The sequence below is a fragment of the Erpetoichthys calabaricus genome, chromosome 1 (assembly GCF_900747795.2).
Source record: "Erpetoichthys calabaricus chromosome 1, fErpCal1.3, whole genome shotgun sequence".
Taxonomy (NCBI): domain Eukaryota; kingdom Metazoa; phylum Chordata; class Cladistia; order Polypteriformes; family Polypteridae; genus Erpetoichthys; species Erpetoichthys calabaricus.
Window position 1 is genome coordinate 305,751,977 of NC_041394.2, and position 18,368 is coordinate 305,770,344.

The 18,368-nt window shown below is 40.5% G+C and overlaps 1 protein-coding gene across 1 annotated transcript in view; it reads left to right on the plus strand.

Moving 5' to 3' along the window:
* nts (neurotensin) overlaps nucleotides 1-18,368 on the plus strand; it is an 81,310-nt gene that overhangs the window by 49,960 nt on the left and 12,982 nt on the right. The window contains exon 3 of the mRNA XM_028795190.2: nucleotides 15,349-15,558. Within this exon, the coding sequence (XP_028651023.1) occupies nucleotides 15,349-15,558 (210 nt within the window). The remainder of the gene's footprint in view (nucleotides 1-15,348; nucleotides 15,559-18,368) is intronic.

Consider the following 18,368-nt stretch of genomic DNA (forward strand, 5'->3'; position numbering starts at 1 on the left):
CAGCCCATGGCTCCTAGCATGGTGCCATGGCAAACCACATTGTTCCTAGGCTCAAGTAGCCCTGGTAGGTTACCATGCCAACCTCTGACTACTGCTGCCAGCCTCGCATCCCTGCAAACCATGGCTCCCCCACTGGACACCACACTGAGCCTTCCGTTACCCCTGCAGCACCAGCTGCATCTCTCTGGACAAATTCAAGCACCGTGTCACTCCAGCTCCCTGAGCCACTCATCTGGGGTGACCCTCAGCAGTTCCGAGTGTCAGCCTCCCGCTCCCTAAGGGACTCTCCTCCTGGCTGCCTGCTTTCTCTCTCTCTCTTTCTCTCTCACTAGCTCTCTCCCCTTCCTGTCTCCTTCTCTCCTTTCTTTAATCTCCATCTTCATCTTTCTACCAGTCATTCATCTGAATTCCCCTTTGTCCCATGCAGGCTCCTGTTATCTCCCCTATCCAATTGGGCTTCATCTGAAGCACAACAGAGGTGCTGACTGATCTGCCCACCTCCACACATGCATGTGGTACAATCATCAAGCACCTCAATTAACTGCAGAGCGAAACACACTCACTCACACCCACACTCGATTGGAGACTGGCAATTTTTGGGGCGTGATTATTTATTTAAAATTTTCCAAACACCACAGACTCCCTGTGGCATGTTAAAAATCACTTTGAGTCTTATGACTGACCTAATTCTAGTTGTAATTATCTGCTGAACAGTAGATAGATAGATAGATAGATAGATAGATAGATAGATAGATAGATAGATAGATAGATAGATAGATAGATAGATAGATAGATAGATAGATAGATAGATAGATAGATAGATAGATAGATAGATAGATAGATAGATAGATAGATAGATAGATAGATAGATAGATAGATACTTTATTAATCCCAAGGGTGAAATTCACATACTCCAGCAGCAGCATACTGATAAAGAAACAATATTAAATTAAAGAGTGATAAAAAATGCAGGTAAAACAGACAATAACTTTGTATAATGTTAACGTTTACCTCCCCAGGTGGACTTGAAGAGTCGCATAGTGTGGGGGAGGAACGATCTCCTCAGTCTGTCAGTGGAGCAGGACATTGACAGCAGTCTGTCGCTGAAGCTGCTCCTCTGTCTGGAGATGATACTGTTCAGTGGATGCAGTGAATTCTTCATGATTGACAGGAGCCTGCAGATGTCAAACTGTCCAGCTCCATGCCTGCAATAGAGCCTGCCTTCCTCACCAGTTTGTCCAGGCGTGAGGCGTCCTTCTTCTTTATGCTGCCTCCTCAGCACACCAGAAGAGGGCACACGCCACAACCATCTGATGGTAACATCTGCAGCATCTTATTGCAGATGTTGAAGGACACCAGCCTTCTAAGGAAGTATAGTCGGCTGTGTCCTCTCTTGCACAGAGCATCAGTATTGGCAGTCCAGTCCAATTTATCATCCAGCTGCACTCCCAGGTATTTATAGGTCTACACCCTCTGCACACAGTCATCTCTGATGATCACGGGGTCCAGGAGGGGCCTGGGTCTCCTAATTAGACATATTACCACCAATAAAGTAGTACAATAGTCAATTCTGCTTGATAGAAATTAATTAAGAAAAATTTCAAAATAATCAATGTAGGGGAATGCCAGTAGGCTAATTGTTCATCTTATTTGAATATCTAAAATATACAGACATTGGATGATTATAACGACATTTTCTAGTGTGGGGAGTGTAAGATGCTTTTTGCAGTAGATTTTTTTCCTTGAATCAAATGGGTTAAGTTAAACAAATTTATATTTAAACATCTATTCACTGCAAACAGTAGCCTATAAATAATAAATTAATAAACTGCACATTAATATGAATCATAACAGAAGTGCAATCAATTATTTAAAAAAAAACGTATGATGGAAGTGCATGAAGAGGGTCCATCCTAGAAAACCAGCATCTTCACTCCTTTTGTGGTTTTAATGCAGATCTCAAACGCACAGACCCTGTGCTTGCATGGAGTATTGGTGGCACAAATACACATGCATGTTTTACTACTTTTGCTTGCTGGGGAAGTCTAATGTTGTACCTAGTACCTCTTCCTGTAAATATTTCATAAGTTCATTGGTTTTACACAATCTTAATGGCAGTGCAGATGAAGCCTGGGTTATAGTTCCTTCCAGATGTGCCCAGAGACACTTCATTTTGGGAGGACTTGAAATTGTCAGAGCAGATACCAACAGCTCTGTGATTTTCTAAACATTTATTTTATCAGTAATAATAAAAGCACACGCACAAAATTGGAAATATCTTGTATATTCAATAGAAATTGCCTGTACAAATGCAATATTTGTGTCCAGTTTTTAAGGCGGTATGAATTCATATTGCATATTCTAGTTAGTATCACACACAGTAGCAGATATTCTGGTCTTCATTTGCCTTGTTATTAATAAACATTTATTGTATTTATGAATCAGAGACAGAAATTCACAGTATAAGTTCACATTTTGTTACAGAGAATATGCATCTACTCATTCTTTAATATGAAGTGTATAATTTTTTATAATGCTTAATGCAATGCAAAAATAAGATGTCAATATACTGTCCACAAGGCTTGGTTACTTTGGTGCAATGTGCAGTACACCTTTAAATATGCAAAATGCTTGCATTTTCAATAACAGATTTTAAAATACTGATTTAGCATGCACTATTTACAAAAATACGTTTACTCTTTGCTGCTCCAGCTGTTTCTCATGTGTGCTAAACATCTCTTCATTAATTCTGTCAGCATGTCATTTATCTATTGGGCTGGAAAAACAACATGCCAGCTTCAATAAAGATGGCCATTTTTACAATATGGTAACTGGCAAGTCTTACGTTTTACCTTTCAAACTTTTTCAGTTTTTTAAGAGTGTCATGTACATGTAAGCTCACGGGTTGCCTGTTTGTATTAAGCATTTTCATATTTATGTTATTCCCATGCCTTGATAGGAAATCAATAAATAAGTGAGCATGAAAATGCAAAGAAAAACTGTAAACTTCTGCTACAATTGAATAAGTGGTGAGAATGCCAAGGAAACAGATAGTGACTCTATTATTTCATCAAATGCAATAACACGTTCACATTAATATAAATCATTTAAATGAAGAGAGCAATTCACATTTTCTCCAGTGTACACAGCTGGTAGGGTAACAGAGTCAACTTGGAAACCTAATGTTAAAATTATAAAAACTGAAGAAGCTTTAATGTAAGTCAGAAACAAATATTAGAAAATGAAAAAAAATGTATAGTTACATAAGACATTATACATTATGTCTTACAGTGCTGACGTAATGGGTTTTTTATGATCCAAATCTAACACCCCTTTTTAAGTGCCCTGAATGCCAGATATTTTATCCCAATCTTATTTCATATTGAGTGACCATCTTAACCACCAATGATCCTCAAATCATAGTATTGTAAAATGTACAGCAGCAGTATAAGAATGAGAAATTTGGAAACTCTGCTCATTAGAATCTGTACAAATTATGGAATGTTTACATTTTTTACTGTTTGATAGTAAATGTAGGAAAAGTCATAAAATTTCATGCTAAACAGATTACATTTAGGGTGTTTTTACTGATTTCAAACACCAAACCAGGTGAAATCTGACCCAAAGATGTTGTAAAGGATATAGTACAAGTACTGTACATTATCACAAGGCCTTGACTCTCATCATGAACATGTCATTTTGACATAAGTGACAAAAGTATTTTACAGAATCAAATCCATTCAAACAAAAGAATGCAGTAAGGAAGTGTAACATTGTGGTTAAATAAACCAAAACAATAAACACCTTTATCCCTTGTAATACATGAGAGTTCCTATCCTATGGAATAACTTTTACATTTAGGAGGAAGCTGGCCTGTACTATTCATTGTGACTTTCTTCTTTCTTCTTCATCAACAACTTGCTTGCCAGCAAAGGAATCTTTCATTCAAACATGGATGTTAAGAAGTTACTTCTTCTTTATGTTTTGGCACCTAGCTTATCACCCATTTCACTTGATGACATTTTCTGTTTTAGTTCAAAAGTTGCCTGTGCACAGAAAATGTCCAAAACTCCTCATATATCCGCTGAGCCACCACTGGCTCATCACTGAAACTTCTAGTCTGCTTCATAACTCACTTATTGGACACCATTCTCACACATACTCTTCAGTCCCTGGGAACTAATATACTTCCATACTACTGTTTTCAACTTCCTGCTGCATCCATGTAAATCTCCTGCAGAGACCATGAAAGCTTATGCAATTCCCAGTTTAAAAATGCTTTCTTTTGACTTGACTGCTCATGGAGTCCACTGTAACTTCTGACATCATGAAAACAATATAGTTAATATATTTTAGACAGCAACCTGTAGGTTTCAGCATAAATGAATCTACTGTGACTTATATTTTCAGTAGTAAATGCTTTTTTTAGCTGTTTGCTTCTCCATTGTGATTATCCTACTTGGCATAATAAACTGTTCTCTCTATAAACATAGAGTCATAGTTTTTGCACTAGATTATTTCAATCCTTTATTTTTTAAACATTCCTTTTGTGTCTAAGAACTTTTCATCCTTTCCATAGGTGTACCTCTACACCATTTGTGGTAATTTCTTTTTTTATCTCCTTACATTCCTTCTATAAACACTGTTTTCCCTCCTCAAAGTCTCCTTTACCATCTTGGTCCAGATGTTCCTTTTACTTACTACACTTATTCAATCCACAAAGCAAATCCGCAGCTGCTGTTCTTCCATCTCTTGCCATTTTACTTTGACAACTGAAGGGAATTAAACTTCTTTAGGTGCTGAATTGAAAAAAGCTACGTAGGGGCCTAAGAAAGATCTTATTCTCAAATGTATAAATAAAGTGGCTCCAACCCAACAGAAATCTTTTAGTTAAATATTGAATTGGGTACTCAAGGATGTCAATGTAAACTAATATGCCAAAGCCATTAAATCAGCAACATCTCCTAGCCTGTTTTGGCAGGCTAGATTAGTTATACTCTTTGTCTGTACTTGTTCTGCTGCAAAAAAAATCAGGCATACAGTAAATCAAAGAAAAACAAAGAATATATATTCTTAATTTTTAAACTCAGAACACATATTTCTCTAGTTCTGACCAAGTGACTAATCTTTTCATCTTATTCTTTACATTCTCTGGTGACCTATTTTTCAATACCACTCCATAACATCCTTCTTTGTCCATTTTTTTCTTCCCTTTACCAAACTTTCTCTCACATACATGTCTTGTTTGCATTTTCAACTTCATCTTTCTTTCTTTTTTATACCATGTACATTTAAAAAAAGTTACTTTTTAAAATGGTATTCATGTAACTATTAGAAAAGAGTTATAATATAAAGCTTTAAATTTTACAAAAAAAAAAAACAACTCACCTTTAATTCTATCTAGTTTTTACCAGTATGAAATGTTTTAAGAACCAGACCTGAAATCCATGTCCTGTGGTGGGATGGCACCCTGCCCGAGATTGGTTCCTGCCTTGTGCCCTGTGTTGGCTGGGATTGGCTCCAGCGGACCCCCGTGACCCGGTGTTCGGATTCAGCGGGTTGGAAAATGGATGGATGGACCTGAAATCCATTAAAGTACACATAATCTGATATTTTACTTGTAACATGCTGATGTATTTGTAAATCTTTGTAGTGCTCTGACCTTGTGCAATGAGAAGTCCAAAATGTTTGAATAAAAACCTCCAAAGAATCTACTAGCAATTAAAAAAATACATATTTGTGTTTTTCCAAAAAACAGGCTATAATATGTTGGTCGCCTTGTTCTTAATTATGGTAAAGTAGAATAAAGTTAATTGATATTGGAGTAAAGAAGCAAAAACTGATGTTATCAAACATTCTGAAAATAAAACAAATATCTGGTAGGATAAGTCAAAATTAGGTTAGCTAATATAGCCCCAATAAAAGTAATGAAAGTAATCTGCCAAGTTGTGCCAAGTGAAACAGAGTGAGTTTGTTTTGCATACAGTTTTGCAAAATTGCCCCAAAAAATAGTTTCGCAGTCAATATCGTAATTGCATCTGTGAAACTCAGTAAAATGAGATGTAATGAGATTTGGAAGACAAGGAAAATTTATCTTCAATTATTATTCCACTGCCAAAACCAATGCATTTTTTCTCCGCCACCCTCCAATGCCACCCTGATGTTCCATGGCTCCTTTCACACAGCTCTACTCTCATCTGGCTGGCAGACTGCCTGCCTGTTTATTCACAGCACCAGTTATGCCTTGCACTGCTTTATTTGTGTCAGAGATAACATCATTTGTCCTCTCTTCCTCAACTCTATATGCCAATTCAACTTGCCACCAGACACATATTCAGAACCATGGATTGTAGCATTGAAGAAGTGCTTGCAGGTTGGTGCTCTGTAGCAGCATTCTCATGGCCAATTATGTATAGCATGTTCAACAGTAAGCAGCAACAGTGAACTAATAATATTATTACTTATCAAATGACTGATACTTTTATCCGAGGTGATTTACAACATTTAGGTTAAAGGCTAGGTTAGGTTAAAGATTACATCTTGCCTGAAGAAGGGGCCTGAGTTGCCTCGAAAGCTTTCATATTGTAATCTTTTTAGATGCCAATAAAAGGTGTCATTTTGCTTGGCCTTTCTCTACATTCATAATGGCTAACACGGTACAACACCCTAGTACTACAAACATTTAGGTTACAATTGGTTGCATTTCTTTTGTTTTTCTTATTGGAATACAAGCAGGTGAAGCAACACACTGCCTGCCAAAAATATTAGCCTTTGGTAAAAAAAAACTACAAATATTCTATACAGAAAAGCTCATATTTACATAGTACTTCTGATACATCTGATTAAATGATAACATTACAACTGAGGCCAATTGTCTTATGACATATCCTGGCATGATGCTTGGTAATACATCTAAATTGTAGTATATTATAATTGTTTTACAGGGTGTAAACTCTACAGAGGTGTATTTTCCCACTGATAATATTTAACCATTAAATTTTATAATAATTCTTTGTGAAATTTTTATATATTCCATCCTATGTAAGTAGTTTCAAGTCATTGCGATGTTGGGTTATAAAATATTTCATGCTATATGACACATTTATCACATTTTTTATTTATATCACCACTTCAAAAATATTCCATGTTAGTAAGGAAAATAGTGAAACATGAAAAGGGTCACATTCCATATATTGAGACTGGTCAGGGTCTGACTGCAAAGGGTTAATTCTAGATTCATGAGCAGATATAATCAAAAATACATATTTATTAATATTTTCAAATTATTAATAATAACAGAAGTTAGTAATAAATCCAAAAGTGTGAGGTATAAAATACAATTGAATGTTAACATAATTAGTGTACCCCTCCTTTAACCGCCACCTTATCGTGGTGGAGGGGTTTGCGTGTCCCAATGATCCTAGGAGCTCTGTTGTCCGTTGCTTTATGCCCCTGGTAGGGCCACCCAAGGCAAACTGGTCCTAGGTGAGGGATGAGACAAAGAGCGGTTCAAACCTCCTATGATGAAAAACAATTTTGGACGGCGTTTTCCCTTGCCCGGACACGGGTCACCGGGGCCCCACTCTGGAGCCAGGCCTGGAGGTGGGGCTCGATAGCGAGCGCCTGGTGGCCGGACCTGCACCCATGGGGCTCGGCCGGGCACAGCCCGAAGAGGCAACGTGGGTCCCCCTTCCCATGGGCTCACCACCTATGGGAGGGGCCAAGGAGGTCGGGTGCAGTGTGAGTTGGGTGGTGGCCGAAGGCGGGGACCTTGGCGGTCTGATCCTTGGCTACAGAAGCTGGCTCTTGGGACGTGGAATGTCACCTCTCTGAAGGTGAAGGAGCCTGAGCTAGTGCGCGAAGTTGAGAGGTTCCGGCTAGATATAGTCGGACTCACCTCGACGCACGGCTTGGACTCTGGAACCAATCTCCTTGAGAGGGGCTGGACTCTGTACCACTCTGGAGTTGCCCCCCGGTGAGAGGCGCAGAGCGGGTGTGGGTATACTTATTGCCCCCCGACTTGGAGCCTGTACATTGGGGTTTACCCCGGTGGACGAGAGGGTAGCCTCCCTTTGCCTTCGGGTGGGGGGACGGGTCCTAACTGTTGTTTGTGCGTATGCACCGAACAGCAGTTCGGAGTACCCACCCTTTTTGGAGTCCCTGGAGGGGGTGCTAGAGGGCATACCTTCTGGGGACTCCCTCGTTCTGCTGGGAGACTTCAATGCTCACGTGGGCAATGACAGTGAGACCTGGAAGGGCGTGATTGGGAGGAATGGCCCCCCCGATCTGAACCCGAGCTGTGTTTTGTTATTGGACTTCTGTGCTCGTCACGGATTGTCCATAACGAACACCATGTTCAAGCATAGGGGTGTTCATATGTGTACTTTGCACCAGGACACCCTAGGCCTCAGTTCGATGATCGACTTTGTGGTCGTGTTGTCGGACTTGCGGCCACATGTCTTGGACACTCGGCTGAAGAGAGGGGCGGAGCTGTCAACTGATCACCACCTGGTGGTGAGTTGGCTTCGATGGTGGGGGAGGATGCCGGTCAGGCGTGGTAGGCCCAAACGTGTTGTGAGGGTTTGCTGGGAACATCTGGCAGAGCCCCCTGTCAGAAGTAGCTTCAACTCCCACCTCCGGCAGAACTTCGACCACATCCCGAGGGAGGTGGGGGACATTGAGTCCGAATGGGCCATGTTCCGTGCCTCTATTGTTGAGGCAGCTGACCGGAGCTGTGGCCGTAAGGTGGTCGGTGCCTGTCGTGGCGGCAATCCCCGAACCCGTTGGTGGACACCAGAGGTGAAGGATGCCGTCAAGCTGAAGAAGGAGTCCTACAGGACCCTTTTGTCCTGTGGGACCCTGGAGGCAGCTGATAGGTACCGGCAGGCCAAGCGGAATGCAGCTTTGGTGGTTGCTGAGGCAAAAACTCGGGCGTGGGAGGAGTTTGGGGAGGCCATGGAGAACGAATTTCGGACGGCTTAGAGGAGATTCTGGTCCACCGTCCGGCGTCTCAGGAAGGGGAAGCAGTGCAGTGTCAACACTGTATATGGTGGGGATGGTGCGCTGCTGACCTCGACTCGGGACGTTGTGGGTCGGTGGGGGGAGTACTTCGAAGACCTCCTCAATCCCATTAACATGCCTTCCAATGAGGAAGCAGAGCCTGGGGACTCAGAGGTGGGCTCCCCCATCTCCGGGACTGAGGTCACCGAGGTGGTTAAAAAACTCCTTGGTGGCAGGGCCCCGGGGGTGGATGAGATACGCTCGGAGTTCCTCAAGGCTCTGGATGTTGTAGGACTGTCTTGGTTGACACGCCTCTGCAACATCGCATGGACATCAGGGACAGTGCCTCTGGATTGGCAGACCGGGGTGGTGGTCCCCCTCTTTAAGAAAGGGGATCGGAGGGTGTGTTCCAACTACAGAGGGATCACACTCCTCAGCCTCCCTGGAAAAGTCTATTCGGGGGTCCTGGAGAGGAGGGTCCGTCGGATAGTCGAGCCTCGGATTCAGGAGGAACAGTGTGGTTTTCGTCCTGGTCGCGGAACAGTGGACCAGCTCTATACCCTTAGCAGGGTCCTGGAGGGTGCATGGGAGTTTGCCCAACCAGTCTACATGTGTTTTGTGGACTTGGAAAAGGCATTCGACCGTGTCCCTCGGGGAATCCTGTGGGGGGTACTCCGAGAGTTTGGGGTACGGCCCCCTTGATAAGGGCTGTTCGGTCCCTGTACGATCGTTGCCAGAGCCTGGTCCACATTGCCGGCAGTAAGTCGAACCCGTTTCCAGTGAGAGTTGGACTCCGCCAGGGCTGCCCTTTGTCACCGATTCTGTTCATAACTTTTATGGACAGAATTTCTAGGTGCAGCCAAGGCATTGAGGGGGTCCGGTTTGGTGGGCTCAGGATTGGGTCACTGCTTTTTGCAGATGATGTTGTCCTGTTTGCTTCATCAGGCCGTGATCTTCAGCTCTCTCTCGATCGGTTCGCAGAATCAGCACCTCCAAATCCAAGACCATGGTCCTCAGCCGGAAAAGGGTGGAGTGCCCTCTCAGGGTTGGTAGCGAGATCCTGCCCCAAGTGGAGGAGTTCAAGTATCTCGGGGTCTTGTTCACGAGTGAGGGAAGAATGGAGCGTGAGATCGACAGGCGGATCGGTGCGGCATCCGCAGTAATGCGGGCTCTGCATCGGTCTGTCGTGGTGAAAAAGGAGCTGAGCCGCAAGGCGAAGCTCTCAATTTACCAGTCGATCTATGTTCCTACCCTCACCTATGGTCATGAGCTATGGGTAGTGACCGAAAGAACGAGATCGCGAATACAAGCGGCTGAAATGAGTTTCCTCCGCAGGGTGTCTGGGCTTTCCCTTAAAGATAGGGTGAGAAGCTCAGTCATCCGGGAGGGGCTCAGAGTAGAGCCGCTGCTCCTCCGCATCGAGAGGAGTCAGATGAGGTGGCTCGGGCATCTGATCAGGATGCCTCCTGGACGCCTCCCTGGTGAGGTGTTCCGGGCACGTCCAACCAGGAGGAGGCCCCGGGGAAGACCCAGGACACACTGGAGGGACTATGTCTCCCGGCTGGCCTGGGAACGCCTCGGGATTCTCCCGGAAGAACTAGAAGAAGTGGCCGGTGAGAGGGAAGTCTGGGCATCTCTGCTCAAGCTGCTGCCCCCGCGACCCGACCTCGGATAAGCGGGAGACAATGGATGGATGGATGGATAATTAGTGTAGATGTTGATACTAGTGGTATATCATAAACAAATGCTGGAAGACAGACTGAGAGAGAGTGGGAAGTGAAAAGCACTTACTCATAGCTCAGTAAGCAGGCCACAGCATACATAGTAAGGAGCCTGAAGTAATGGCTTTATTTGAAGTAAGCAGACTAGGCACATATTTAAGGGTGTTCCATTTAATAATTATGTCAATTATCTCAATAAGTACAAAAAGCGACAGCATTCTTGTTTTCTTTAGCATCATTGGCAAGGACACTTTACTGCCACTGTACTCCATGAGTGGAACCAGGTGCTCTACTTGAAGAGCATTTGACTCAGGAGGAAGCTTCACAGTTTCTTTCTTTGACAAAGAGCTAACCGAAAGGAACTTTATGTCTGAAACAGTTGACATTTTTAGACTGTCACATTAAAGCATAAAGAGTTTACTTGTATGCAATAACTTAGATATACTATGGTTTTTGCAAATATGAGGAGCACTTTTTCTGATTTAATTCTAGTAATCATTGACATCAAAAAGTGAATAAATAAAAACATTACAAAAATAAAGGGTGTACTTTTAGGTTTATATGGTGCCAGAACTCATCCTGGGCTTGCTGGACAGAAAGCCTGAACTAATCCTAGACAGGGCATCCAATTATCCTGGGGTAAATTTACGTACACTACTAGAGCTGACAATGAATGTGACACACACATGTCTTTGTCCTGAGGGAATCTAATTTTATACAAAAACAGGACAACGTGCAAACCACACACAGTGACCAATAGTAGCAGATACTGTGCAAGCATATTATCTAATTATTGTATGCCTGTAACATGAATAAAACTGAAATGTTTTCATTATTGTGCAACAGCCCAGCTTACTTCTAGCCTTGTGTCCTACTCTGCTCCTATGTCCTGTGACATTTTAATGGCAAAGTGAATGTATTGACTTATTCGATCAGAAACCTCCAATTCTAAAAATGGTAGACCTCAGAAATAGAATGATTGCTTCGCAATAATGTCAAAAGAATAACATTGTGGAAGTGACTTAAGAGGTCTTGCTGGGTCTACTAGTCCACTGAGTTCCAGTTTTCATATCTGTGTAATATTTTAACAAAACATATATAGAATATAACTTTGCATATCTTTTTGACAGCTCCATAAACCCTTAAATTATGTAAATTACAGTAATTTTATAGAGCAGTTCAACCTTGCATCTCTAAAAGGAACAAGTGATTGAGTGACAGCAAATATTGAAGCATTATAAATTACTATCAGATTTTTCTCAGAACAGATAAAGTACGGTATGTTACACAGAGAGTTATAATCAAATACATTTTGAAAGAAATACATGTTAATTAGTAAGTTAGAATATTCCTAGCTCTTAAGTCAGTCATCAATGATGTAGAGGTATGTTATCATTTTATATGATTGGACCGATGTGATTTACTTTGAAATGTTCTCAGTCTTCTGTAATAATATAATGGGTAAAAATAACAGTGTAAAAAGCATCATTCGCATGCTGATGTTATAGTAAATCTACATAAAAAGTTTCTCTCTTATTAATGTCACAACTGTCATTTTCACTGTTAAGTTTTTACAACTATTCTAATAGCAAAGAAAATTAGTGATGAGAAACCAGTTTCGTCCGAGGATGAATGCCATCTACCTCCTTTTCTCAAGTCCATCACCTTTCACTTTACTGTAATTAACATTTCAATAACCTCATTCAATCATTGGGGTTCCTAAGTGGGCAAAAGATTTAAGATGGAATGCCTGATAATTTGTGATGAGTGTTATGTAAAGTCACCAGGGGGAACTGATTTAATTTGATTAATAACACAAATTATTAAATTAAGTAGGAGAATTTGAAGGTGGAGCACTACATTAAAACATAAACTGTTGAATTTTACTAATATTTTTTGCTTTGGATTTTAACCATATTATCCTACAGTCTACTTAACTATAAGGTATTAAATTCCTTTTCTTAGATACTACGGAAACAGGGACATTTAACTTGAACTAAGCCTTCATTTGATTGAGAAGATATGGGATTTAATTATTACTGTATTATTTTCAGGTTTCAAATTTACAAACTGCTGTGCAGAAGTGGCAAAACATTTTGTCAAGTTAAAGCACCAGAAATAATGATGCAGAAATAAGTAACAAACATAGCAGCCATAATCTATCTTCAGCCTAAGCATGTTTGGGCCCAGTTGGTACTTGGATGGAAGACCATGTAGAAAAAGCGGCTGGAAGTGGTGTTGTTGAGGCCAGCAGTTGTCACTTACCTTCTTGTCGCTGTGTGGATCCAAATGCCCCAGTGCAGTGATGGGGACACTGTGTTGTTAAAATGGTGCAGTCCTTTGGATGAGATGTAAAAGCAAAGTCCTGACTCTTTGTGGTCATAAAAGATGCTTGGGCATCTTTGGGAAAAAGTCGGGTGTTTCCCATTGTCCTGGATAAACTGTCACCATGGCCTCAACCATTCTGGGCCCAAATAATGCCTTGTCCTTTATTGGTTAACTATCTCTCTCACACCTTCACCACCTAATAGCTAATATGTTGTGAGCATCATCCAGGTGGATGCTACACATTGGTGGGGTCAAAGTTGTTCCGCACTGTTTGTGAAAGCGCTTTGAATAGGTTAGAAAACACTGCTACTAACACTAATGTCATTAATAAATTAATATTATTTAAAAACAAGGCAAAATGTTTTTCACACAGAGTTTATACATATTTAATCAAGAAGAACAGCATAAAATTAGTTGAGGAACCACAGCTTACCCTATTTGAGTTGCCATTGGCAAATCAGATATAAAAGAAATAGTAAAGAATGAGTGTGGCAATAATGAAGCACGTTTCTCAAACGTCGCTTAATGCCATCTTCAAGGATGAACAGATGTGGGAGTAAGTCAAAGTCAATGGTCTTCATCTAAGCTCTTATCTTAAAGGCTGAGAGTGGAATAAAAAACTGCATTATGCCATTTTGAGATTTTTTTTTTACATCCTTATTGTCACCTCACAATGTATGTTTATTTTTGTTAATACGTGACCCATTTTTAATTTAAATAATTAAGCAGTAGCCAAAGCACATTAGGTAAGAAGATGGTTGTAGATTAGTCCAGCTGAGAACCTCAGCAATAAGAATGAGCAACTATAGTTATAATTTTGTGAAGATGTAGTGACTAATTCAATGAAAAATACGGTCAAATTGTAAATAGTAATTTGTTTCCTATATACAGTAAGGTGCATTTGGACTGTGACACAATTTTCATTATTTTGCCTCTGTACACCACCACAATAGATTTGAAATAAAGACAATCATCAAGTGATTGAAATGTAGACTTTCAGCTTTAATATAAGGGGTGTAAGAAGAATGACCCTTAGACATTGCGAAGGTTTGGGACAGCCACTCGTATAATTGTTTCCGGCTGCAAAACAGTTCCAAAAATATTGCCATGTTCACACAATCGAGTCCAAAACAGAACTGATTCTCTATACACAAGATGGCAGCTTTAAAGGCCAGTGGAGGAAGTGATGTCATCAGGACCGGAACCAGAAGTGACGTCATTGGCTGCCCCAGAGCCGTGTGGGATTTCCCTAGAATGGTCTGCAAAAGATCGAGAGGGAGAATTAGTGCACTTCGCCACCCCCTGCTCCGGCATGGAATTACATGTACTCAAGCCCTTTAGTTGTCTCTTAAACACGCGTGTGTGACAGGGGTTTACCAAAAATATTGTGTAAGCTCATTGTGCATGGCTATGAATGGGTATCAGTCAGTAGTGCTTATTGATAATATGACTGCTAGCAGAAGTAGCAGGATGAATTCTGAAATGTATAGAGCTATACTAACTGTTCAGATTCAGCCAAATGTTACACAACTCATAGGACAACGCTTTACAGTACAGATAGACAATGAGCCAATACATACTGTGAAACCAAACCAAGTGTTTTTCAATGCAAAGTAGTGGCATATTCTTCAATAGCCAAATCAATCAACTAACCTCAACCCAATTGGACATGCATTTCACTTACTGAAGACAAAACTGATGGCAGAAAATCAAATAAACAAGCAGCAACTGAGGACAGCTGCAGTAAAGGCCTGGCAAAGTATTACTAGGATGGAAACCCAGCACTTGGAAATGGCCATGGGTTCCAGACTTCAGGCAGTCATTGACTGTAAAGGATTTTCAACCTAATATTGAAAATGACCATTATGTTTATGATTATAAATTATTAAATTACTATTGAATTAAAGCTGAAAGTCTTACACTTCAATCATATCTTGATTGCTTTGTTTCAAATCCATTGTGGTGGAGTACAGAGCCAAAATTATGAAATTGTGTCACTGTCCAAATACTTATGGAGCTGACTGTAAAAAAAAGTGTGTTAATGGTAAATTCTAGTAATGCACAAGCATATATAATTATCTTAAAAAACGAAGATGCCCATTCTTGGAATAAATTATAAAATGAAGGCAAAAATTACACATTTGCATTAAACTAAAAAAAAAATCAAATTTGCATATTTTCTTACTTTCTGTGATTTTTACTGTTTTTTTAATGAGATTAAAATACGTTCATCATTTAATCAATATATGCAGCTTTTCAACTTAATATCTAACTGAAATTATCTTGTTTGCAACTGCAGGTAAATAATGAAGGAATACCATACTGGAAGCTGACATTACTTATCATGTGTAGACTTATACATAACCAAGGAGAAGATGCGTGGAACAGTGGTGAAGAAGGGTTCACATCCAGCGAACATGCTTCACCATTTCCAGACAACTCAGACACCATGGATACAGCTTATCAACTACAAAAAATCTGTAGTGGTAGAGCATTGCAGACAAGGGAGGTAAGAAACTGGTAGTTTTGATAAGAAGTAATAGTCCTCAGTATAGGAGCAAAGTCTGATTCTCTGTGCATGTACAATAGGTGCTTATGTACTGTTTTTTTATGGACTTGTATGTTGCTCCATGAACTTCAGTTTCCTATATTTTCTGAAAACATTATTGGCAATGAAACATTTGTGTTATCTATCGGAGTTAATATTTCAGAATCTTAGTACTTTGTACAAATCAGGGAATTATTATGGCAGTAATCTCATAGTGAATTACTTTTTATATTGTGCATGAAGTGGGTCACAAGGACTATAGACTGGAGATCTGACAAAAATAACTCTTAACTGTGTCAGGGGAATTAATATCTATATTACTAAATGACAGTTTAATTTATGCACGGACGGCAGACGCACCGCATGCGCACTGCGCCGCAGCGCCCCAGAGTCAAACCCAGCGGCTTCCCAGAGTCAGTAGGTGGCGCCCAAACAACACAACCTGTAAACTAAACTTGCTCTAATCCACTGTGCCAGCAGTCAGTGTCAGCAGAGGCAAAGGAGTCACGGCTCCAAATGGAAAGAGCTCAACGATGTGTAATACAAAACCAAGCCCGTAGTTCCCAGAGTCAGTGCGTGGCGCCCAAACACCACAACCTGTAAACTACACCTGCTCTAATCCACTTTGCCAGCAGTCAGTGTGTGTAAGTTGGAGTATGCTTCCTAACAGTAAACGACTTCTACCTAACGACACAGCCACAGAACAACAAAGATGAGACTGCATAGATAAAAACAATACACGGAGGCTCCTACAACGCGCCTCAAAAACACCTCACGCAAAGACGTCACGGCTCCACAATGAAAGAGCTCAACTAACAGAAATACAAAACGAGCCCATATGGATAAACACAATGAACGAACGCGCCCACAACGCGCTTATTACGCAGCAGAGGCAAAGGAGTCATGGCTCCAAATGGAAGGAGCTCAACGATTAGTAATACAAACACGAGCCCGTTTATTTAATTAAATGAAAACTTTACCATGGCTACGACCTGTAAACTAAACCTGAGGTAAAGCGTGCACGCCAGGTTGTACAGCCGCCCGAACGCGACCGCCCACACCACCGCATATGCCACGTTCGTTTAGTAATGTAGCCCTCTATGCCCAGATAGATCTGCCGCCATGGTCACTTCAGCACGCAAATCCGCCGCCGTCAGCAAATGACTTCTCGCTGACGACACAGCCATAGAAAAACAAAAAAGAGACTGCATGTATAAAAACAATAAACGAAGGCACCTACAATGCGCTTCTGAAACACCAGAACCAGATGAGTCACAGCTCCAAAAAGAAACCGCTTTAGTACAAGTATGTTTATTTAATTAAATGAACTTTCCCAGGACGCACCCACCCTCCATGATATTTCATCCCTCCAAGTATCGGAGGGAACAGAAAGTGATTGCCATTCTTGGATCGCGGGCTTGCTGGTTTTTCATAAAGAAGAGCTGAGATGCCTGTTACAAATAAATAGCTCCATCTGCTGGACATTCAATATTACAACAAGCTTGATACAGCCTGCCATGTTAACTAGTCAGTTTACCATGACAAGACTGAGAAATATAAAAAAGCAATGATTTTAAGTAATTTAGGTTGATTTGCATAACACACTCATTTGCACCAATGTTAACAGTTAAATAGTATAATCTTTTAGCACACCTATATCTTTTGTACATCTAAAGGTCTTAAAATATTTAAGCAGATTAAAAGTCTTTGAGAAATACGTATATCTAAAATGGAACTTCTTATATATAAATTCTTATACAGGACAAATTAAGAATTTTTAATAATTATCAGATCATTCTCTTATTAAGTGTACTAGCTACCAATGATACATAATGTATTAATGAAACAGGCAAGCATAGTTAGAAGCAGGTTCACACAGAAATAATAAAACACACAGGAATACATTTTGTTTTTCTGCTACAATCTTTGTAAAAACTTGGCCAATTTCAAATGCTTATGTCTGTAGAAGTAATTTAGCAAACACAAAAAACAGTGCATCAATTAACTCAGGCCATGTGGTCAGTGATGCAAGTTGCACATTTTCTTTATGTATACCGCTAGTTAACACTGCCCATATCTAGTATGTATTCAAATTTTGGCCAGTTACTATATAGTATATTAGTATTTACTGATGCAGTGGGTTCTGAAATGCATTCTTTAAAATCATGAATTGTATTTGGTAGTGGCAAAGTTTTAGAGAATAGCATTCTTTCTGAATTTAATTTTAATTCGCAGTTATAATTTTGTAACATACAGTGCATCTGGAAAGTATTCACAGCACATCACTTTTTCCACATTTTGTTATGTTACAGCCTTATTCCAAACTGGATTAAATTCATTTGTTTTCCTCAGAATTCTACACACAACACCCCATAATGACAATGTGAAAAATGTTTACTTGAGATTTTTGCTAATTTATTAAAAATAAAAAAATTGAGAAAGCACATGTACATAAGTATTCACAGCCTTTGCCATGAAGCTCGAAATTGAGCTCAGGTGCATCCTGTTTCCCCTGATCATCCTTGAGATGTTTCTGCAGCTTAATTGGAGTCCACCTGTGGTAAATTCAGTTGGTTGGACATGATTTAGAAAGGCACACACCTGTCTATATAAGGTCCCACAGTTGCCAGTTCATGTCAGAGCACAAACCAAGCATGAAGTCAAAGGAATTGTCTGTAGACCTCCGAGACAGGATTGTCTCGAGGCACAAATCTGGGGAAGGTTACAGAAAAATTTCTGCTGCTTTGAAGGTCCCAATGACCACAGTGGCC